At 48.8% G+C, this 23931-nt stretch overlaps 1 protein-coding gene across 1 annotated transcript; it reads left to right on the forward strand.

The window, feature by feature from the left end:
- The first annotated feature begins 380 nt into the window (after positions 1–380).
- LOC123453237 lies at positions 381–18110 on the forward strand. The gene is made up of 5 exons (XM_045132113.1): positions 381–498; positions 3050–3126; positions 15444–15624; positions 16873–16973; positions 17313–18110. Exons 1-5 carry the CDS (start codon positions 381–383, stop codon positions 17880–17882), a joined length of 1047 nt encoding a protein of 348 aa, XP_044988048.1. The 3' UTR covers positions 17883–18110.
- Positions 18111–23931: the final 5821 nt, after the last annotated feature.

A 23931-nucleotide genomic window follows, 5' to 3' on the forward strand; every position in this document is an offset into this window, starting at 1 on the left:
TGGGGAAGGCACTTGCCTCAAAGCCTAATGACCCAGGTACAAATCCCCAGTACACACAAAGCCAAGTACAAAGGTGTCACATGCAAATGGAGTTCGTTTGCAGTGGGCTAAAGGCCCCGGCACACCCATTCATATTCACCCCCCCCACAACATTTTTTTAAATAAAGTAGAAAGTGACTGAGGAAGACCACTGATCTCAGTCTCTAGCTTGTACATGCACATGGACATAAACACATGTCCACATGCATACACATACACCACATACACGTACATGAAAACTAAACGGCCACTGATCTCCCATCCCAGTAGAGGAGGAAGCCAGGGTGGGATGGCCTGGGGAGGGGCAGGCCCGTGGTGATCTGGAAATGGGAAGTTTCAGGATGGAAGGCAGGCTCTGTTTTGACACAGAGACTGGGGGAGAGGACGATGGGAAATGGGAAGAGCTGGCAGCCGAGATTCATGCACCTCCAGAGAAGGAAGCGGACGCACTAGGGCCGGGTCTGCGGCCACTGGGGACTGTGACGCGCTCCCCATCGTGTCCCCTTCCTCCAAACTGCCGCCCTGTCACCACCTCCTGAATCCCGTCAGGGGAAAGCTTGGGTAGTTCCTGCCCTGCGTCAGCCAGTCCTTCATCACTTTAGAAGCAGGTGGGAGCTACTTTCCAGTAAGGGGGACCCACCACCTGATGCCCACAAAGTGAATCTTGCATCTTGTGGAACATGATCAGTTGGTCATCCAAACTACACACACATAAAAATGCGCACATGCACACCTCTGTTTCACCCTAAGTATTTCAAGGGAATTGGTGACTGAGTTGCTAAAAATTTGTTCCATTCTCCTGTTGACCTGCTGAACACAACACCAACCTCCATGAACATGGTCAATGAAGGCTGTAGCTGACTGACACCCCCATTCCTGCGTCCCTGTATCCCAGCCACACACTCTTGATCTGAGACCAGTGAGTGCTCCATAGGGCCTACGACCTTCTATGAGGAACTAACCTCTGCTGAATCAAGCCACTCATGCCCACCCCCAGCCTTGCCCAGAGGACTCTTGGGCACTGCTTTGACATGGTTTTCCCCACCCACCACACACGCACACATGCCATCAGAGGACATAGGCAAAGTCTCCAGATGTTTTTTGGTTGTCACAGCTGGAGGAATGGTGCTGACCTCTAGTGGGCAGAAGTCTAGGATTCCATGTCCTGCAATGCCAGGATAGTAGCAAATGTCAAAAGATGGGCCACCCTAATTCAGGATGACGTCGCCTATGTGGTCACTGTATCCACTGATGAAAGAGGCTCACCCACCTCCTAACATTCAGCTCTCCCCCACCCTGGGCCACACAAGCCGTGCCTGGGCCAGGGCTGCAGAAGACAGCCTGGGGTATCAGAGAAGTCACTTGGGATGTTCGGGAGACAGGTTTGGGAAGCAGAAGCTGTCATGGGGTTTTCTGAGAGGGATAATGACAGATGCAGCCAGGAGGAAGCAGGGGGAGAGAAGATGGGGAGGCCTTGGCTCCAGCCTGGTCTGCAGCTCATTCTGCAGGTAAGTGCCACCATGCGCTCGTCCCCGCTGGCCCTCGCCAGGCTAAGCCAGGGCTTTCACAGTCCCTTGGTGGCTGAGGTGACCCCAGAGTGATGCCAGCTTTTGTGCCATCCCCAGAGCCCTCAGCACTGGCCTGGCTGATAGAGCCAGCCAACCTGCAAAGACAGCCAGGGACAGAGAGGCACGAAGCCACGGGTGTCCTTCCCACATAAGCGAGAAAAGGGAGTCTGCGTGGAGCCTCGGCCATGCGAATCTGCCAGACACCCAGGCAATCCGCTCAAATGAAGAGCCTCGAGGGGCTTTTCTGTGATCTGCACAGTGCTGGATCCTGTCCATGAGCAGGCAGGAGCAAGCACGGACGAGCACCTACTGTGCGCCACAGCCCTACTGTGCCCTGGTTGGCCATATATTCCTATGAAATCCCGGCCCTACCTGCCCTTGCATCATAGAAGGTCACGGGCTTTTCTCCCTACTCATGAGTTAATGTCTACGAAGACTGCTCACAGAACGAACCTCTGGCCAGGCATGATGGTGCACGCCTTTAATCCCAGCACTCAGGAGGCTGAGGTAGGAGGATTGCTGTGAGTTCCAGGTCATCCTGGGCTAGTGTGAGACCCTACCACACACACACACACACAAAAAAAAGGCTGGGCCGGGCACAGTGGCGCACGCCTTTAATCCCAGCACTCGGGAGGCAGAGGTAGGAGGATCGCTGAGAGTTCTAGACTACATAGTGAATTCCAGGTCAGCCTGAGCCAGAGTGAGACCCTACCTTGAAAGACCAAACAAAAACAAAAAGGCTGGAAAGATGGCCTAGCAGTTAATGTATTTGTCTATTAAGTCTAAAGACCCAGATTTGATTCCCCAGTACCCACATAAGCCAGATGCACAAGGTGGCACATGCATCTGGAGTTCATTTGCAGTGGCCAGAGGCCCTGGCACACCCATTCATTCTCTCTCTCTCTCTCATAAATAAATTAAATTTTAAAAATAGACCATCTGTACAGAAACCCAGTGGACAGCATCAGTTCAGAGGCAGCTCCACTCCCATTGTCCATCTCTTTAGGAAGGAACCAGGTCCAGAATGTTCCTTAAGTCCTGGATGGGCTTGAGGGTGTGCGGGCACTTTGAAAGGATCTGTCTAAAGTTTGTGAAGACGTGGATGTTGGCAGTGGGATCTGTTGTTCCTCTAGATTTTTCTGGGGGAACCAGGACACTAAACAGATGCTAAGAAAGGAATTCCTGTCTTCAGGGCCGCTGATCTTGCCGACAGAGGTGTGTGGGCTGTGAAAGCTGCTTTACAACAGACTGGATTGGATGGTTTGCACGACTTCAATAACCATCTCAAGGTTCTTGAAGAGGGACTATGAACTGTGTGACAGGCCACGTGTTTGGACCACTGGTGCCCAGCAGGTGGCGATGTTGAAAGAGGCTGCAGGACCTTTGGCTTAAGTGGCTCCGGGGTGGGGGAGCTTTGAGTCACAACCCTGTTCTTGCTCCAGGCTTCCTGATCCAGCAAGACGCGAACAAGTTATGCCACACTCCCGCCGCCACAGACGGAGCTGGTATCCCTGAAACCGTAAGTCCTTGTCCCGTCACAGCGGTGAGAAAAGTAACAGGTGCCTTTTGGAGGCTGCGAAGCAAGTCAGCCCAAGACTCCTGTAGGCCATCCTGTGTGTCCCTTGATTTGTGCCTGTCTGTGACCCGATTCCCACACCCCCCCTTTTTAAAGTTCCTACGGCTTCATTACACACGTCATTTTTAATTTTTATTTTATTTATTTGAGAGAGCGAAAGAGGCAGAAAGAGGGAGAGAATGGGTGTGCCAGGGCCTCCAGCCACTGCAAAGGAACTCCAGATGCATGCACTACCTTGTGTATCTGGCTTATATGGGTACTGGGGAATTGGACCTGGGTCCTTTGGCTTTATAGGCATGTACCTGAACTGCTAAGCCATCTCTCCAGCCCTGATTTCCCTCTTTTGAATATTTTACTTATTTATCTGAAAGCAGAAAGACAGAGGGAGGCGGAGAGAGAGTATGGGCAAGTTGGGGCCTTCAGCCACTGCAAATGAATTCCAGATACGTGTGCCACTTTGTGCATCTGGCTTTATGTGGGTCCTAAGGAACTGAACCCAGGTCAGCAGGCTATGCAAGCAAGCACCTAAACTTCAAAGCCATCTCTGCAGCCCCCTGATTTTCCCTTTTTATAAAGACACCCGTCATGCTAAATTGATTGCTCGCCACACTCTAGAATGGGGTAAATTGTTCACCTCGACACATGACACCCGCCACAACCTCCATTTCCAAATGAAGCCACATGTTGAGGCACTGGCACTTTGGACTTCAACATATGAATATTTGGGGAGTGAAATTTCACCTACGTGGTCACAAGTTGGGGACGGTGACTACCGTGACAGCCAGGCTCAGGCCACACAATCAGAGGGTTCTTTTCATTGGTGCCCAGTGTCCCTAGCTCCTGTGGGCTCACACCCACCCTTCTACTTCTCCTGCTATGATAAGTCCCCACCCCAGTTCCAGGGCAGCTGTGACCAGGTCAAAACTTCTCAGTGCCACAACAGTCTGTCATGGCACTTGGAGACTCTCTCCAGACAAGGTCCGCACCGTCTTGAAATGGGGGAAGCCTGGAACCATAAGGCCACTTTGACCAGTACAAAAATGTGGTCAAGCCCATTCTTGGTGTGTATCAAAATCCCAGGGGTCTTATCTTGAGCCTCCGTTTACAAAAGCAAGAGCTCAGGTCTCTATTTGGAGCCATGTCCAGAGAGCACCGTTCCTCCTTGTATGACCTCCCGTTTGCAGACCCCATCTCTCACCTGTCAAACAGAAAGACATGATCTCTGCCTGGTTGCAGGTTCCTATGCTGGGTCTCCACTTACTGCTGGTGAAACTGAAGCCCAGAGTGCAGGCTTCCAAAGCACTGGACCCTAACTAAAGCTTTCAGAAAGCTGGAGGAGGAAGCATAGCAGTAACTGCATAGCATCAGCAGGGGGCGCTGCTCTAAGCACTTTACATTTCTTCTTTTTTTTCTTTTAAATTTTTGTTCGCAAGCAGAGAGACAAAGTGAAGAGAGATGGGTAGAGAGAGAATGGGTGTGCCAGGGCCTCTAGCTGCTGCAAACGAACTCCAGATGCATGCACCATTTTGTGCATCTGGTTTTACGTGGGTACTGGGGAATCAAACTCTGGTCGTTAGGCTTTGCAGGCAAGCGCCTTAACCGCAGAGCCATCTCTCCAGCCCCACTTTACATTTCTTAGTTCTTTTGCCACATGATCCCCATCTTACAGAAAAGGAAACTGAGGCACAGGCCGTAGAGATCACAGTAGTCCATGTTTCTAACCCTTCGTGTAGAAACACTTCCCATCATGTAGTTCAGTGGCTTGCTCCAGGCCCCACATCCCCTTCCCTCCAATCGCCTCCCACTCCCCTTCCCCTTCCCCTCCCCCAGCACGCATTAAGCCAGGCTGGGTCTTCGCCAAGTCTCAGCCGTCACAGGTTTCTCATCTTTGATCACCAGTCAGCCCAGATGTTGGGCTGATCAAAGGCAGCTGTTGCCCGGACCCTCCCCAGAGCTCTGGATTATGGATGTGGGAGGCAGATTGGACAGACACGTTGAGGGACTGGGTATTGAGCCTGGCTGGGCAGGGGCGGGGCGCTTCCCTGACCCGGGAGCCTAGAAGGGTGCTGTCTGAGAAGCTCAGGGAGTGCTGGCCCTAGGTCCCGACTCAGGAGTCAAGAAGCCAATTGAGCCAAATGCAAGGTGCCCAGGTGCCTGCTCAAAGCGACAATCCCATGATGCACATGACTCTGCCATGGGCTCCCCCAGCCTCCTCTTGTAGGTCCTAAGGAACTGCGATATTTGTTTACAAGTAGTTAAATGGAGCATAATGGCTGGACATGGTGACAAACACCTGTAATCTGTAATCCCAGCACTAGGGAGACTGAGGCTGGACAATATGGTTTCAGAGCCACCCTGTGCTACATAGTGACTGCCGAGGCTGTTAATGTAACTCGGTGGCATAGAAAAGCCCTGGTTTGCAGTGACCTTGGAGTGACTCAGAAGGTATCATGGTGCTGGAAAGAACTGACCGGAGTGCTCAGCACTGCAATATCTACATCACTCCTTCCAAGGCTCAGAGTCTAATGCAGAAGAGGCGGCAGAAAGAATGTAAGAGCCAAAGGAAGAGTAGGACTCTTTACAACGTGCTCCCTCCAGACGCAAAATGGCCTGGATATCCATGACCTCACAGTGCCTGACACTACCTACACAAGACCATCATAAGAGGAGGAAAAGATCATGACATCAAAATAAAAGAGACTGACTGAGATGGGGAGGGGATATGATGGAGAGTGGAGTTTCAAAGGGGAAAGTGCGGGGAGGGAGGGTATTACCATGGGATATTTTTTATAATCATGTAAGTTGTTAATAAAAAATTTGAAAAACAACTAGATTAAAAGCAATATTTTTAAAAAAGCTCTGGTTTGACCATCAACACCACAAAAAAGAGAGAGAGAGAGAGAGAGAAAACAAAAAGATAGCACACACCTATACTCTCAGTCCTTGGGATGTGGAGGCAGGAAGACCATGAGTTCAAGGCTGGCTGGGCTACATGAGATCTGTCTCAAAATACTGTCTAGGAGGAAAAGATTTCTCCTCCCACTCCCATTCAATGATTCAACATAATTTAAGGGCATATTCTCAAATATATACATCCATATATATCTCATATATATATATATATATATATATATATATATATATATATATATAATTTATTGGATACCAAAGAAAGGCTTATCTCTACTTTGGAAAATTGATATCTAGTTTTGTAATGATTTTAACTTTCAAGCAAAATATAAAATAGTCTGAATGCTTGGGTATAATTTTCTTAATCATAACTACATAAACAGAAAGAAAAGACATAGATGGTGCTGTGGCTTGTCTAAGAAAAGCATCCGACCCCCTGCAGGCCAACAGAGGGTCACACTTTGAATGCAGGGTCCCCACTGCTGGTGCTAGTTTGGGAGGCTGTGGGAACGTTAGGAGGCGGCTCTAGCTCGTGGAAGCCAGTCACTGGGAGCAGGGCCTTGGGGGTATCTTGTTCAAGGCCCTTCCTGCGTCTCCTCTCCTCTACTTCGGCATCTCTTCCATACTTCCTGCTGTAATGAGGTCTGGGAGCTCCCCTGGCACACGCTTCCATGATGCTCTTCAGCCCAAGCACCTGGGGCGGGCAGGAGGCACAGAGCACTGGGAAACCCTGCGCCCTCGAGTCCTTCCTCCCTCGAGGGAGGTCAGTGATGGGAGGCTGAAACACAGGGCGCCGGGCACATGCCAGCTGATGGGCAGGTGGCAACCTCACGTGGACACTTCTGTGAATGAGGCACCAACCGCCCTGACGACTGCAGCCTTGGACTTCCCAGGACGGTGGCGGTGGTCTTTGGGGTGGTCTGTGCCCAGCTCTGTGCAGAGGTTAGGTCCAGCCTTCCCAGCAACCTCCCTACACGCAAGTCAGTTACCAGGCCAAGAGCCTGGGACTGCGCTGGGCTTGGGTTGGCTCAGACCAGCCTGACCAGTGAGTGTGCCGGAATTCCCAGAGCACTGTTGAAGATGGCTATCATTAAAAGATCCCTCTCTCTCTCTCTCTCTCTCTCTCTCTCTCTCTCTGCCTCTTTCTCTCAAATAATATATATGTATATATACTGAAGTGGAGGGCTGGAGATATGGCTTAGCAGTTAAGTGCTTGCCTGTGAAGCCTAAGGACCTCGGTTCAAGGCTCAATTCCCCAAGACCCACGTTAGCCAGATGCACAAGGGGGCGCACGTGTCTGGAGTTCGTTTGCAGTGGCTGGAAGCCCTGGCGCGCCCATTCTCTCTCCCCCCACACTCTCTCTCTCTCTCTCTCTCTCTCTCTCTCTCTCTCTCTCTCTCTCTCTGTTGCTCTCAAATAAATAAATAAAAATAAACAAAAAATAAATATCTGGAGTGGAAAGATGGCTTAGCAGTTAAGGCACTTACCTGCAAAGCCAAGGGACCAGGGTTTGGTTCCATAGTACCCACGTAAAGCCAGGTGCACAAGGTGGTGCATGCGTCTGGAGTTCCCCTGCACTGAGTGGAGGTCCTTGGTGTGCCAATTCTTTCTATCTACCTCTTTCTCCCTCTTTCTTGCTCTCTCTTAAATAAATAAATATACAAAGCAAGACATAAAAAAGTGGCACATGCATCTAGAGTTTGTTTCCAATGGCAAGAGGTCTTGGTGTGTCCATTCTGTCTCCCCTCCCCCTTTCCCTGGCAAATAAATAAAAATTGTGGGATTTTTTTTTATTTGAAAAGAAAGTAAGGGCTGGGCATGGTGGCACATATCTTTAATCCCAGCACTCAGGAGGCAGAGGTAGGAGGATCACAATGAGTTCAAGGCCACCCTGAGACTCCATAGTGAATTCCAGGTCAGCCTGAGCTAGAGTGAGACTCTACCTCCCAAAAGCAAAAAAAAAAAAAAAAAAAAAAAAAAAGGCATAGTGTGGTTCCCAACACTTGGGATAGCGGAAGCTGGAGGATCAGGAGTTTACAGTCACTCTTGGCTACATAGAGAGACCAGCCTGGGCCACCCTGTCTGGAACACTTGCACATCCTGTCCCAGCACCGCCGACAACTACAGAAACACACTGACAGTTGATAACTTTCATTTAATGGGCTGGAGTCAGGCGTGGTGGCACACACCTTTAATCCCAGCACCCAGGAGGCAGAGGTAGGAGGATCACTATGAGTTCAAGGCCACCCTGAGACTACATAGTGAGTTCCAGGTCAGCCTGGAGTGAGACCCTACCTCGAAAAACCAAAAAATAAAAATAAAATCAAATAATGGGCCGAAGGCATAGCTCAGCATCAAAGTATGCTTCCCGCACAAGCATGGGGGACTGAGACCACCTGAGTTCAAGTCCCTCCAGCACCCATGTCAACAGCTGGCATGACCCCACAGGTCTGTAACCCCAGTCCTGTGGGGAGCAGAGACCAGGAGTCAGTGAGGCTTACAAGAATCAGCAGGTCTGCATGAGAATGAAAATACTTAGTAGCAGAGGCCAGTAAGTTAAAAAGGAGACATAAAGGGAAGAGAAAGGAAGGGAGGAGGATACTTAATAGGTTGATATTGTATATATGTAATTACAATGATTGTAATGGGGAGGTAATATGATGGAGAATGGAATTTCAAATGGGAAAGTGTGGGGGTGGGGAGGGAGGGAATTACCATGGGATATATTTTGTAATCATGGAAAATGTTAATAAAACATTTTTAAAAAAGGCTAGCTACCCAGCAGAACATTCATAGAAATAAGAAAAAAAAAAAAAGAATCAGTAGGAAACTCCTCAAGAAAGACAGGCCAGGCAGGTGAGCGACGGAGGGGACACCCAACATTCTCGTCCCCCCAGCCTCCACAGACACCCACTCTGGGCACCACATCAGAACATGCACATGCTTACACACACACACACACACACACACACACACACACACACATTTATATAAAAATTCAAACCTCACTTCCTATGTCCTGCATGTTATTTGCTTCCAGCAAGTAGGAATGTTATCTAGTAGAGACTCCCTATCTCTCCCCAGCTTCCTATCAAGGGACATCGGATGATGGAAACTGGCCACAGAAGAAGTGTTGACACTAGAAACTGGCAGGAATTTTTCTCCAATGAACCGATAAAGGTTTCCCTGCACCTAGCCTGGTGTGTGGAGAAGGCAGGCAGGATGTGGCAAATATAGACTCTCCTTCACCCCCACCCTGAACTACAGTGAGAGCTACATGCTATCATCCAGGCCTGTCTCAGAGACACCAAATATCAAGTCCATCAGGTATATATATTTAAAAGAAAAAAAAATGATGCTGGGCTGGAGAGATGGCTTGGCAATTAAGGCACTTGCCTGTGAAGCCAAAGGACCCCAGTACCCACGTGAGCCAGATGCACACATCTGGAATTTGTTGGCAGTGGCTAGAGACCCTTCTGTACCCCTACTCCCTGTCTCCTTTCTTCCCCTCCCTCCCTCCCCCCCCTCTCTGTTTGCAAATAAAATAAAAAATAACATTTAAAAAGTTGTAAAATTCCTGTGAGCAGTATCTGTCTTCAGTCCCCAAGACAAGAGCTGTGGTTAAGACAAACAAAAAAAAAAAAAACATGATTAAGAGTTTAAAACTTGGGCTGGAGAGATGGCTTAGCGGTTAAGCGCTTGCCTGTGAAGCCTAAGGACCCCAGGTCGAGGCTCGGTTCCCCAGGTCCCATGTTAGCCAGATGCACAAGTGGGTGCACACATCTGGAGTTCGTTTACAGTGGCTGGAAGCCCTGGCACGCCTGTTCTCAATCTCTCTCTCTCTCTCTCTCTCTGTCTCTTTCTTTCTCTCTGTCTCTGTCTCTTTCTCTCTGTCTCTTTCTCTCTCTCTCTCTCTATCTATTTCTGTCTCTTTCTCTCTCTGTCTCTTTCTCTCTCTCTCTCTGTGGCACTCTCAAATAAATAAATAAATAATGAACAAAACAAAAATTAAAAAAAAAACAGAGTTTAAAACTTGTGGGTGTGGTGGCTCATGCCTATAATCCCAGCAGGAGGCAGGAGGACTGAGTTTGAGTCCAGCCTGATATAGCTAGTGAGACCCTGTCTGAAAGAAAAGTGACTGGAGAAATGGCTCTGTGTTTTAGGGTGCTTACTTGCAAGCTGGCTGACCCAAGTTCAATCCCCTGGCACCCATGTAGAGCTGGATGCCAGATAGTGCATGACTATAAAATCCCAAGCCTCAGTGATGCAAGAAAGAGCTGGGAGAGTCTGGAAGCTGTGGGCCAGTTAGACTAGCTCACGTGCGGCAGCAAAGACAAGGAAGACCCTGACTCAAAACGAAGGTAGAGAGGCTGGAGAGAGGGCTCAGCAGGTAAGGCCTTGCCTGTAAAGCCTAATGACCTGGGTTTGATTCTCCAGGACCCACGTGAAGCCAAATTTACAAAACAGCACATGCATCTGGAGTTCGTTTGCAATGGTTGGGGGCCCAGGCATGCCCATTTTCTCCCTCTCTCTTGCTCTCTCTCTTGCTCTTGCTCTCACTTTCTCTCTCTCTCTCTCTCCCTCCTTCCCTTCCAAAGTGTCATCTGACCTCCACACATGGACATGGGCTTACACCAACACACCCCATTTTTAAATATTTGAGGCTGATTTTCAATATTTATTTACAGAGGGAGTATGCATGGGCACGTCAGGACCTCCTACCACTACAAACTCCAGGCATGCACCATTTTGTGCATCTAGCTTTACATGGGAACTGGGGAATCAAAACTGGGTCAGTAGGCTTTGCAAGCAAGCACCAGCCCTTTTTTTTTTTTTTTTTTTTTTTTTTTTTTTTTTTTTTTTGGTCTGGTTTAGTTTGGTTTGGTTTTTTGAAGTAGGCTCTCTCTAGCCCAGGCTAAACTGGCACTCTCAGAGTGGCCTCAAACTCAAGGTGACCCTCCTACTTCTGTCTCCCAAGTGCTGGGATTAGAGGTGGGCACCCCCATGCCAGGCTCCTTTGTTTTGAAAAATGTTCTGTTGGCTGGCTTCAGCTCCCTAGTACTCACCTAAAAAGCCAGATATACAAAGTGGTGCATGTGTCTAGAGTTTGTGGTAGGAGGCCCTGGCACACCCATTTATTCTCTCTCTCTCTCCCTTTTCTTTTTTGAGGTAGGATCTCACTCTAGCTCAGGCAGAACTGGAATTATGTAGTCTCAGGGTAGTCAGACTCATGGCAATCCTCCTACCTCTGCCTGGAGAGTGCTGGGATTAAAGGCATGTGCCACCACACCCAGCTATTCTCTCTATTTTTCTAAAATAAATGTTTGAATGGAAAAAAGTAAGGGAAAGAGGGGAGGGGAGGGGAGGGGAGGGGAGGATAGAAAGGGCTCAGTTGGTAGGCTGCTTGACTAAGTCCTGGGCTCAATATAGAACACTTTATAAACTGGTTGTGATGGCAAACCCTATAATCCCAGCAATTATAACATAGAGGCAGGAGAATTGGTCTAGACCCACTTGGGATGCTTCAGACCTTGTCCAGGAAAAAAAAAAAAATTGATACTTGAGAAACTTTTCTTGGGCAAGGATACAACTTACCACAGCCAAAGCGAGTCAACAGTCTAAAACTTACTGGGCGTTGTGTCTCAGCCAGCACCCCAGAGACTGAGGCAGGAGGATTGGGGAGTTTGAGGCCAGCCAAGGTCATTCCCTTGCCCCGTTTCTCATGGGAAAACAAAACCCCAGTAACTGCCAAGAATGGTGGCACACGCCTTTAATCCCAGCACTTGGAAAGCAGAGGTAAGAGGATTGTCTTGAGTTCGAGGCCACCCTGAGACTACATAGTGACTTCCAGGTCAGCCTGGGCTAGAGTGAGAGCCTACCTCGAAAAAACAACAACAAAAAACCCAGCAAGGCCAAGGTTCTGCTCTGACGAGACCCAGGCCCCCAGTTTACGTTCTCGTGGGTCCCTCTGTTGTCCTGCATGACCCCCAGCACACCTCACACCTCACACCTCAGCCCTCCACGCCCGCCCCGCACCCACTCACGCCGTCCAGAGCCCCCCTCTCTCCCTTCCCTGCAGCCTCGCGCTCATCCGTCCCCCTGGGCCTCTCCCCACACATCTGGGACAGTGAGTCCCAGGTCGACCACCAGGGAGGACAGGAAGCAGGTCAGGACCCACCACAAGCGGCTCGGACCCACTCAGAGGGACATCGCCAACCTGCAGCTGCTCCCGCCACCCACAGTGACCGGACATCAGACATCGGCTCCGGTGGCTCTGACCTCGCCCCATCCCACCTGCGTGACAAGGGATCTTTTTTTTTTTTTTTTTTAAATTTTTATTTATTTATTTATTTGAGAGTGACAGACAGAGAGAAAGACAGATAGAGGGAGAGAGAGAGAATGGGTGCGCCAGGGCTTCCAGCCTCTGCAAACGAACTCCAGACGCGTGCGCCCCCTTGTGCATCTGGCTAACGTGGGACCTGGGGAACCGAGCCTCAAACCGGGGTCCTTAGGCTTCACAGGCAAGCGCTTAACCACTAAGCCATCTCTCCAGCCCGTCAAGGGATCTTTTATCTGTTTGTCCCCCACCCCCCAAGCAGAGGACCAACTAGTAGGCTGTCACTAAGTTGCTGTCATCTTAATTTTTTTTTTTTTTTTTGAGATCAGGACTTACTCTGTAGCCCAGGCTGGCCTCCAACTGGCTATCCTCCTGCCTCAGCCTCACCAGTACTGGGATTACAGTTGTGCCTCACCATGCCTGGCATTGTCCACCACCCTGATCAATCAGTGTTTGCCGGGTGTGACCAGAGCTCAGTCCCTGGCAGCTAGCTCTGTGTCCTCACCGGAGGGCAAGTGGCTTCCGGGCACCATTCAAATGAAATGTTCCACGTGATTGGCAGGTTCCGTCCGCAGACAGGAGCAATTTTATTTTTATTCGCATGTTGACCTTTGGCTCCTACAGTGGAAAGTCCATCTTCCCCATGGGGGAGCAAGAGAGATGAATGCGGCCATCAGGGGGTGCCCCCTTTGGTGCTTGATGGTCCTGCTCTGAGGTTCCTGGACCTGGAGTCTCCCCACCCTCTCCCTCCCACCCCAACCCCCCTGAGTGCATGAGACCCAAGCGGCCAGATCAATCACCAAGACTTTAAAGGGCCCTTGGCTTTTGTACACTGTCCTCCTGATGTTTGTCTTAGCTACATGGCGACACCCGTCTGTTTGGACCTGGCAGCAAATACATCTTGGAGGGGACTTTGATCCCTGGCAGCTGTGTATGTGTAAGGAGCCACAGCCCCAGGGCAGAGACAGCATGGGAAGAAGGCGGGCTGGGCTGGGCTGGTCTCTCTCATGCCCTCCAGGCTTGGCACTTCACCCCAGTCCAGGCCTCGGGATCACCCCAGCATGCTGTGCTTAGAGGAAAATGGAGAGCAAAAGTACAAGTCTCGACATCAGACAGCCCTGGGCTCAAGCTGGCTCAGCGTCCTTCCAGCTGTGTGACCTCTTGGGGCCTTGTTTTCTTCATCTATGAAACAGGCATGATAATAGTTCTTGAAGTTCAGTTGAGTGTGTGATGGTAATTAGGGCTGCGTACTAAAAATGCCTAGAGGGGAAGCCAGGTGTGGTGGCGCATGCCTTTATTCCCAGCACTCAAGAGGCAGAGGTAGGAGGATCACTGAGTGTTGGGGGCCACCCTGAGACTACATAGTGAATTCCAGGTCAGCCTGAGCTACAGAGAGACCCTACCTTGGGGGAAAAAAAAAAAAAAGCCTAAAGGGAGACTGGGGAGATGGCATAGCGGTTAAGACACTAGCGTGTAAAACCTAAGGACTCAGGTTCAATTCCCTAGCATTCATGTAGGCCAGATGGAAATGGTGGCACATGATTCTAAAGTTTATTTGTGGTGGCTAGAGGCCCTGGCATGCCCATTCGTATTCTCTCTCTCTCTCTCTCTCTCTCTCTTTCTCTCTCTCTCTCTCTCTCTCCTTCCCTCTCTCATACATAAAAAAATAAAATAAAAATGCCTAGAGGGGCTGGAGAGGTATCTCAGTGGTTAAAGGCACTTGCTTGCTAAAAATGCTTGGGGCAAAAAAAAAAAGAGAGAAAAACCTGTTTATTATTTATTTATTTGCAAGGAGAAAGAGAGAGAGATTGGGCATGTCAGGGGCTCCTGCCACTGCAAGTGAACTCCTGATGCATGTGCCACTTCGTGTGTCTGGCTTTATGTGCATATTGGGGAAATTGAACACAGACCATCAGGCTTTGCAAGCAAGTGCGCCTTGACCGCTAAGCCAGCTCTCCAGCCCAAAACAAATCTTTCATTTAAGTATTTTGGGGTGTGTGCATGTGTGTGTGTGTATATATACATGTGTGGAAGTCACCAGGCAGCCTTAGAGTGTTGGCCTTACCCTCCACCTGGTTTGAGACAGGTTGCTTGGCTACTGGGTAGAACACCTGGCCCCTGAACTCTATCCCCCACAACCACAGGAGTGTTGGATTGCAGAAGTAAGAGACGCCTGCACCCAGCTTTCTGTGGCTCTAGGGATCTGAACTCCAGCTGTCAGCATTGCTCAGTGAGCACTTTTTAAAATAAATTTTATTTATTTATTTGGGAGAGAAAAAATGGGCACACCAGGGCCTCTAGCCACTACAAATGAATTCCAGATGCATGTGCCAACTTGTGCATCTGGCTAACGTGGGACCTGGGGAAATCAAACCTGGGTCCTTAGGCTTCGCAGACAAGCGCCTTAACCGCTAAGCCATCTCTCCAGCCCTCAGCAAGCACTTCTGATGGCCGAGTGTTCATCTCTCCACGCCCAGAACAAATGTCCGAATGGACAAACCTTTGAGCTGTGCTTGTGAGAGAGGCATAACACCATAAAGCAACGCTATGACGTCATGAATTGTACAGACTATGATGGAATGTTGTCAAGAAAACGTCTCAGGTGGCGCTGCCACTGCCTAGCTCCAGGACATGGCACTCCAGTTCCCCTTTTCTGACCAGGACAGAACGTGTGACCTTTTCCTCACTCTCCCCAACCCACTGGATCCAGAGATTCACACACCCACCCCAAGCTTTCATCCGTGTGTTGAGGTTTTTCCTGCAGACAGTCCCCTAGTGTGACTCTCAAATTAATTTCCAGGACAACTTTACATTTTTGCCCCAACTTGGTCAGAGAATTGCTGTGTCCAACACGCTCCTCAAGAAGGCTACACGGTTCTGCTTGATCCTTGACAAATGGGAAACTGTTGCATGACATCATCTGGAGAGAATGACTGGGGCCTGCGCCAGACCGAAGATGTCCTGACAGTCTTACCTCGGCCAAGCTCAGCCCGGAAGGCACCCCCACCCCTAGAATTACAGGTCGAGGCTAGTTTCACTCGTGGCCGCTACAAGGTGCTCCTGGGTACCAGTGGAGGCCCAGGCGCTGCGCATCTTACAGCCCCAAGGAGCCGCCCACCCTTCCCAGAGCGTCCGCGATGCCAAGCTGACAGCCCTATGCGGAGCCCTGTCTGAACCAGTGGTTCGCGCCCAAGGTGAGGTCCTGCCAGGCCATGGTGACTCAGGGATCCACAGAGGCTGCCCACAATGGGCATCTTCTCTCTCAGTCCCCAGGGTCAGACCTGCCTCGCCCACGCGGGGGGGGGGGTTGTCCCCTGCCAGCTCTCCACGGCCCCTCTACTCTTCACTGGTATCTCTGGTGGCATAAGCAGGTTCCTGTATGTCCTTGAAACCATGCATCAAGAGTCACACAGAGGGAGGGGGGGGGGCTGGAGGGATGACTTAGTGGTTAAGGCACTTGCGGGCAACGCCAAAAGGACCTGGGTTCAATTCCCTGGTACCCACATAAAGCTGGAGGCACAAGATGGCACATGCAGATGGAGTTCGTTTGCAGTGGCTAGAGGTCCTGGCACTTCCCTCTCTTTCTGTCTCTCCAATAAATAAAATATTTTTAAATTAAAATAAATAAATACAAATTAAAAGAAAAAGTCACACAACAGCCCGGGACCCAAGTTCTGCCGCTGATGGGAACCACTGTGGACCAATCACATGTTCAAATCCTGCGCCCACCATTGAGCTGCGGTTTGATGAGGGCACAAGACCCATCACCTCCTAATGTCATCATCCAGGAGCTCCACCCATCCACCCTCCCCACCCCACCCCCAAGCCCAGACCTCTGCGTGGGACCTTTCAGGAACCCTCGGATTTGGTCCGGTTTGCTCAGGAGGTGTGCACACAGGTGGACGAACGCGACACCACACGCACCTCCCACCTATGAGATCCCCGGTCCTGTTGGATGGGGACCCACCCTTCCAACCTCAAGTAAGCCCTAATTACCCCCACAAGGTGTCTGTCTCCAAATACCGTCACACTGGGGGTTAGGGCTCCAATGTATGAATTTGGAGAGACACCATGAAGTCCCCACACTCCTGTTCTCTCTCCTGAACACTTGGACAGGACCAAAGGGTCACTGGCATACTCTGATGAAGGGAAAGGGAGAAAATAATGCCAGACAGGCAGGGTGGCACAGCACAGGAAGGCACAGTGCCCTCAACCTCGGGACTCTCCCAAGCCAGGAAGGCAGGTGGGCCGCGGGTGAGACCTCTTCCTCCAGCGCACCAGGACCTCAGAGCGTCCCTGGGTGGAGGAGAGGCGAAGGGAGTGGTGGTCGCTCCTCCATCAGAACTGATTAGAATTTGCTCCAAACTCAAGAAAAGCCTCAGCCTGGCCAAGACATCAACAGGCTCGCGCATGCGCCGCCCCTCCCTCACGGAAACAAACAGAAACCGCGCAACAAGAAGACGGGTGCGCAGCGTCCTTGAGGGCGCCGCCCATCCCCTTCCAGAATCCCGGCCCGTCCTGCCTGCCGCTGTGGGGTCCTTGGGTATCTCTGGGCTAACCGGTCTCTTCTCTGCTCTTTTTTTGGTTTTGATTTTTGAGATAGGGTCTTGCTGTAGCTCAGGGTGACCTGGAATTCACTATGGTCTCCCAGGCTGGCCTTGAACTCACACGGGACCTCCCTCCCCCGTGCTGGGATTGAAGGCGTGCGCCACCATGCCGGGCCTAAGTGCTGTTTCTTCATTTGCTTTGCTGAGCCTCGTCTCCTTTGATTCTCATGCCCACAGCCGGGGACAGGGGGTGCCCAGAGGCGGCTTCACCCATGTCTACATTCCCCCCAGTGTGCCTTTCCCAGGACCTGGCTGATTCTCCCATCCCCACACAGAGCCCCCAGGTCCATGCCCCTGTCCTGGAGCCTGGAGGGGCTCCCTCGGCTTGCCCCATCCCTCCAGTCCTGAAGAGCAGCACCACCCGGTCCTCACATCACCTTCCCTGTGGGCGTCACCCCGCCTGCCGCCCCTCTCCGAATGCAGCTGATGGCCTGAGGGCCACGGGGCCATTCCAGAATCACATCCCGCCCAAGACCAGTGGCATCCTTTCAGTGGCACCGACTTTCCTTAGACTGAGGCCGCTGTGTCAGGGGCACTCCCCAGCCTCCACGAGCTCGGCGCTGCAGTTCCGCACCCTTCTCGCCTCCCTTCGCCCTGGCCCACCTCTGGGTGCGCCCACCCGCCCTCAGCACCTTCCAGCCCGCGGACCCACCCACCCTTGGACCCAGAAGGCACGGTTCCGCAGCTGGATCAGACGCTGTCGCAATCCGTGTGCTGACCTCCTGCTTCCCCGCTTCCTCGCGGTTCCACTCCATCCCTGTCGGCAGAAATACCGACCCCGGCGCTGCAGCGGGCGCCGCCTCCTGCGGGGTCTTTCTGGCAGTTCAGCCAAAACCCGGGACTGAACTTTGCCTCTCCGCGGGGCTCTGGCGCCCTCTGCTGGCGTCGTGGAGAATCGCATGCAGCTTCTCCAGCAGCCTGAGTCAAGATGGTCCCCACCGGAGGTAGTTTGAATTCACGTCCTCCAGCAGACTCAGGTGTTTTACAAAAGCTTTTCTCCCACTACCTGGCTGGAGGAGGTGTCACTAGGGGGCGGATCCTGGGGTTCAGTCCTAAGGCGTTATTGGGGGTAGATCTGATGTCCAGCCTAAAGGTGTGCAGAGTGCTTGACCTCTGCTGGGGGTTCCGGGCTCCTTGCTGCGGGTTTTGCTCTTTCTTGTAGCGCTGGCGGTGTGGTTGCATCTCCCTGTGAAAGGGGACCAGCTTCCCCCCGCCATCTGGGGAACGTCCCCAGGATCAGTAAGCTTCAAATAAACCCCTTCCTCCCATAAACCGTGTCTGGTTTGGAAGTTCATCCCAGCAACGTGAGCTGACTGCAACACCACCCAAGAAAGAAAGGAGAAGAGGTGGAGGGTTGTGGGTTGGCACTTAGCAAAAGCACTAGGAGGCAAAAGTCCCAAACCAGCAAAGAGGCATGATTGGGGCTGGGCCAGATCATGGCGTGAGCAGTGGGGTACCATGCAGACACTGAAGCCTTGTCCTGGCTCAGGTCATGGCGTGGGCAGTGGGGTAGGGTGCAGATACGGAAGCCTTGTTCTGCCTCAGGTAAATTGCTCCAGCTCTTTTGTGCTGGGGTTTCTTTTCATAATAATCTTTACATCAACAGGTTATGGTGAGGTATATGTGAGACCATATAGCTAACTAGTGCTTGGATCTCAAAATGTGATGTCAATGTTATTGCTGTTGGTATTGGGCTAAACAGTATATGTTCTCTAATCCTCCACTACTCCAAAAGCGGTCTTGTTTTTCATATGAAGCGTGAGTGTCAGAGAGGGTGACTGGCTTGTCCAAGGTCACACAGCAGGAGGCATCACAATGGGATTTGGGTGCTGGAGAAATGGCTCAGCGGTTAAGGCACTTGCCTGCAAAGCCTAAGGACCCAAGTTCAATTCCCCAGAACCCATGTAAAGCCAGATGCACAAGGTGGGGCATCCTTCTGGAGTTTGCAGTGGCTAGAATCCCTGGCATGCCCATTCTCTCTCTCTCCCTCTTTCAGTCTCTCTCAAATAGATAAATTAATTTAAAAAGAAATTGGTTTTGAAACTATGTCTCTGTCTCCTATGTGCATGGGCTCAGTGTCACCTTCTCAGAATGAGCTGCTTCGTGGTCGTGGTCCTTCCTGTCCCCCCCAGGTCGTGTAAGCCGGAGAGCAGTGGGGAGATGGTGCTGTGCCCTGAAAGAACAGTGGGCAGCACCACATTGGCTTGGGTGGAGAGTTTTCAGTCAAGGGCATTTGCCGTAGAGGTGACCTTGGAGAGACACAGCTCTCTTCTCCAACGTGGAGCCCATGGTGGAAAGAGCTTATCCCACAAGATTATAGAATAATGATGATGGCGGGGACTTATTACAGCCTCGGGGCTCCCTCTCTTCCAGCAGACTATCTGCCCCATGTCCGCTCTGACCACCTTGGGGACATCGGTGCCTGGAGTGTGCTGGGCACAAAGGAGTGAGAAGCAGAGGTCTTGGTGCTCGGGAGATGACCCTGTCAGTAAAGTTCTTGCCACACCAGCATGACGACCTGGAAAAGCCAGACATGACAGCTCTTGCCTCGAATCCCAGCGCTGGGGAGGCAAAGATAGGAGGATCCTCGGGGCTCTGTGTCCAAACTGGCGCATTCCAGGTTCAGTGAGAGACTCTGTCTCCAAAAAATAAGGTGAGGGGCTCCAGCAGCGGTGGCCACAGCTGCAAGGCTCGGCTTGAGCCGCAGGAATACCCAGGGGAGAGGATTTTCCACTCATACCGGAGCTCTTCGCAAACTCAAGAAACATGAAGGGAGGACTGCAGTGAACTACAGAGGAGCAGATCACGAGGTAGAGGATCATGTGGACCAGCGGGAGAACTAGAGCCACCATCTACAGCCTCCCCTCCCCCACCACCAGCGCAAGCGCCAGCAAACGCCAGAGACCTGGGGAAGGGAGATCACAGCACCCAGCACCAGCGACCAGAGCAGAGATCCAGTGACCCAGCCAGCCTACTTGAACCCACAGCACACCAAAGAGGGACCCAAGCAGGAGCTCAGCATAGCTGAGACCAAAATCATCCCAAAAGGTAACTGGGATTACACCAGGTCAGTACCCACCTAATAAGCCAGGTATATAGGCTCGAATTAGAAGTGCTAATTGCACCTTCCATATCAGAATAAATTATATGTTAAATCTGACGGATGGTCGGATTTGCCATTCTTTAATAAGATATATTTTGGGCTTGTTATTTGTTTCTTCCTGATTTATAGTGGTTTTATTTCCTCTTGTGTTGCTCATTAGGGAAGGGTCTTGGTCACAAGCTGACTTGGAACCCTCAACAGACCAGAAATCTTAACCTCCTAGTTGACGGGATTATGGGTGAGGGGCAACACACACTCTAAGGGATTGAGACTTTGTTAGAGGATCTGGTTATCATAATACCTACTCTTGTATAATAAATACTGTGTGCTGTTTTTTCATTGAATGTGTACATTGTTTAGTTAAATTTCAGAATCTGTCTGTATTTTGTTCCACTCAGCCTACTTGAATACTCTCATAGCAGGCAAACCCAATATCTAGGGTCACCTTTGTAGATGATACTCTGAGAGTCTTAAGAGCCACACCTACCACCTTAAGCTCCTACCCTGAAGATATATAACATCAGATTGATTGATACATCTAATAATACTGAAGTAACTAGAAAATCCAAGCATTAAATTACTCTAAGATGCAAAAATATATACATTATAACACAAGAAATACCAAAAATCAAGACAGTACAAATCCACCAAAAAGTATTGATGCATCAGAAATGACCTCCAGTGAGAATGAGTTAGAAGAAATGCCTGAGAAAGATTTTGAAAGAATGATTATAAATATGCTCAAAGAAGTCAAAGAGGAAATCAAAGGAATCAAAGAAGATACAGGAAACCAATTTAATGAAATAAAGAGGTCAATATAAGACATACACAAGGAGGTAGAAATAATAAGGAAAAACCAGTCAGAATTACTAGCAATGAAGAACACAGTCAATGAAATAACAAACTGTAGAAAATCTCACCAGTAGAATGGATGAAGGAGAGGACAGAATATCTAAACTAGAAGACCAGGTGGCAGATCTAATATAGTCCAACAAAGAGAAAAACAAACTAATAGGAAAGTGAATGGGAATTTTAAGATATTTGGGATACTATGAAAAGATCAAACATAAGAATTCAGAGTCTAGTAAAAGGAGAAGAATTTCACTTCAAAGGCTTAGTAGGCATTTTCTACAAAGTCATAGAAGAAAATTACCCCCAAATTGGGAAAGAGATGCCAATGCAGATACAGGAATCCTTTAGAACACCAACCACACAAAACCTAGAAAGAACCTCTCCTTGCCATATTATAATTAAACTACCAAACATACAAACCAAAGAAAAAACATTGAAAGCAGTTAGAGAGAAAAATCAAGTTACCTACGAGGACAAGCCCATCAGTATCACAGCAGGTTACTCAACACAAACTTTAAAAGCCAGAAAGGCTGGGAGTGATGTATTCCAAGTTCTGAAAGATAACAACTGTCAACCAAGGTTACTTTATCCTGCAAAGCTATCCATTCAAATGGATGGAGAAATAAGGACATTCCACAACAATATCAGGCTAAAGGAATATTTGAAGACAAAACCAGCTCTACAGAAAATACTTGAAAGAATCCTTCATGCTGAAGAGAAAGAAAAGCACACATATAAGGAACCTGGGAAAAAACAAACCATACTCAAATACTAGTTAATACAAGAGAGCAAAGGTAAAACCAAAAGAACTACAAAAAAAGGCAAAACTAAATATACACCTTTCAATAATATCTCTTAATATCAATGGCCTCAATGCCCCAACCAAAAGATCCTTCAACTTGTTGCCTCCAAGAAACTCATCTTTCTACAAAGGATTGACACTATCTTAGGGTGAAAGGTTGGAAAAAGGTGTTTCAAGTATATGGGCCTAGAAAAAAAGCAAGATCCTAATATCTGACAAGGTAGACTTCAGACCACCATTACTTTGGAAAGGTAAGGAAGGTCACTTTATATTATACTTTATATGAATTAAAGGCACACTCCAACAAGAGGACATTACAATCCTAACCATATATGCACCGAACATGGGGGCTCCCAACTTCATCAAAAAGAAAATGCTATTAGAACTAAGATCACAAATAACACCAAACACAGTGGTAGAGGGTGACTTCAACATCCCACTCTCATCAATTGACAGGTCATCCCAGCAAAAAATAAACAGAGGGCTGGAGGGATGACTCAGCAGTTAATGCGCTTGCATGCAAAGCCAAAGGACCCACGTTAGCCAGATGCACAAGGGGGCACATGCATCTGGAGTTCATTTGCAGTGGCTGGAGGCCCTGGCACACCCATTCCCTCTCTCTATCTGCCTCTTTCTCTGTCTGTCACTCTCAAATAAATAAAAATTTTAAAAAATAGGCATCTGGATTAAATGAGGTCATAGACGAAATAGACCTAACAGATATATACAGGACATTTCATCTAAATGCTGTAGAATATACATTCTTTTCAGCAGCACATGGAACATTCTCTAAAATAGATCATATATTAGGACACAAAGCAAATCTTAAAAAATACAGGAAAATTGAAATAATTCCTTGAATTCTATCTGGCCACAATCAATAGTAAGAAAAGCTATAGAGCATACACAAAATCATGGAAACTAAACAATACAAATGATACAAAACAATACTAAATGATGAATGGGTCAATGAATAAATCAAGAAGGAAATCAAAAAATTCATAGAGTCAATAAGACCACAACATACCAAAACCTTTGAGACACAAAGTCCTAAGAGGGAAATTTATAGCTTTAAGTGCCTATATTAAGAAATTAGAGCCAGGAGTGGTGGCGCACGCCTTTAATCCCAGCACTTGGAAGGCAGAGGTAGGAGGATCTCCAAGAGTTCGAGGCCACCCTGAGACTACATAGTGAATTCCAGGTCAGCCTGAGCCAGAGTGAGACCCTACCTCAAAAAACCAAAAAGAAAAAAGAAAAAGAAATTAGAAAGGTCACAAGTAAACGACCTAATGCTTCACCTTAAAGCCTTGGAAAAGAACAAGGCAAACAAAAAAAAATCAGTAGATGGGAAGAAATAATAAATATTAGAGCAGAAATGAATGAGATAGAAACCAAAAAAGCAATCTGAACAATCAATGAAACAAAGAGTTGATTCTTTGAAAGGATAAACAAGATTGATAAACCCTTAGCAAATCAGACCAAAAGAAAGAGAGAAGAGACACAACTTAATAAAATTAGAGGTGAAAAAGGCAGCATCACAACATATATCAGAGAAATTCAAAAAATCATAAGAACATACTATAAAAACATTACTCCACTAAGTATGAAAATCTGAAAGAAATGAATGATTTCCTTGATTTATATGACCTACCTAAATTAAATCAAGATGAGATTAATCACTTAAATAGACCTATAATAAGTATGGAGATCCAAGCAGTTATCAAAAATCTCCCAACTAAAAAAAGTCTAGGCCCAGATGGATTCACTGGTAATTTTTACCAGACCTTTAGGAATGAACTAACACCATAGCTTCTTAAACTTTTTCATAAAATAGAAAAAGAAGGAATCCTACCAAACTCCTTCTAAAAAGCCAGCATCACCCTGATACCAAACCCAGGCAAAGATAGAGCTAAAAAAGAAAATTACTGACCAATCTCCCTCATGAACATAGATGCAAAAATTATCAACAAAATATTGGCAAACAGAATACAAGAATATATCAGAAAGATCATTCACCTCGACCAAGTTGGCTTTATCCCAGACATGCAGGGATGGTTCAACATACAGAAATCGATACATGTAATACATTATGTAAATAGCCTGAAGGACAAAAACCACATGATCATCTCATTAGATG

This window comes from Jaculus jaculus, chromosome 13 (assembly GCF_020740685.1).
Source record: "Jaculus jaculus isolate mJacJac1 chromosome 13, mJacJac1.mat.Y.cur, whole genome shotgun sequence".
Lineage (NCBI taxonomy): Eukaryota > Metazoa > Chordata > Mammalia > Rodentia > Dipodidae > Jaculus > Jaculus jaculus.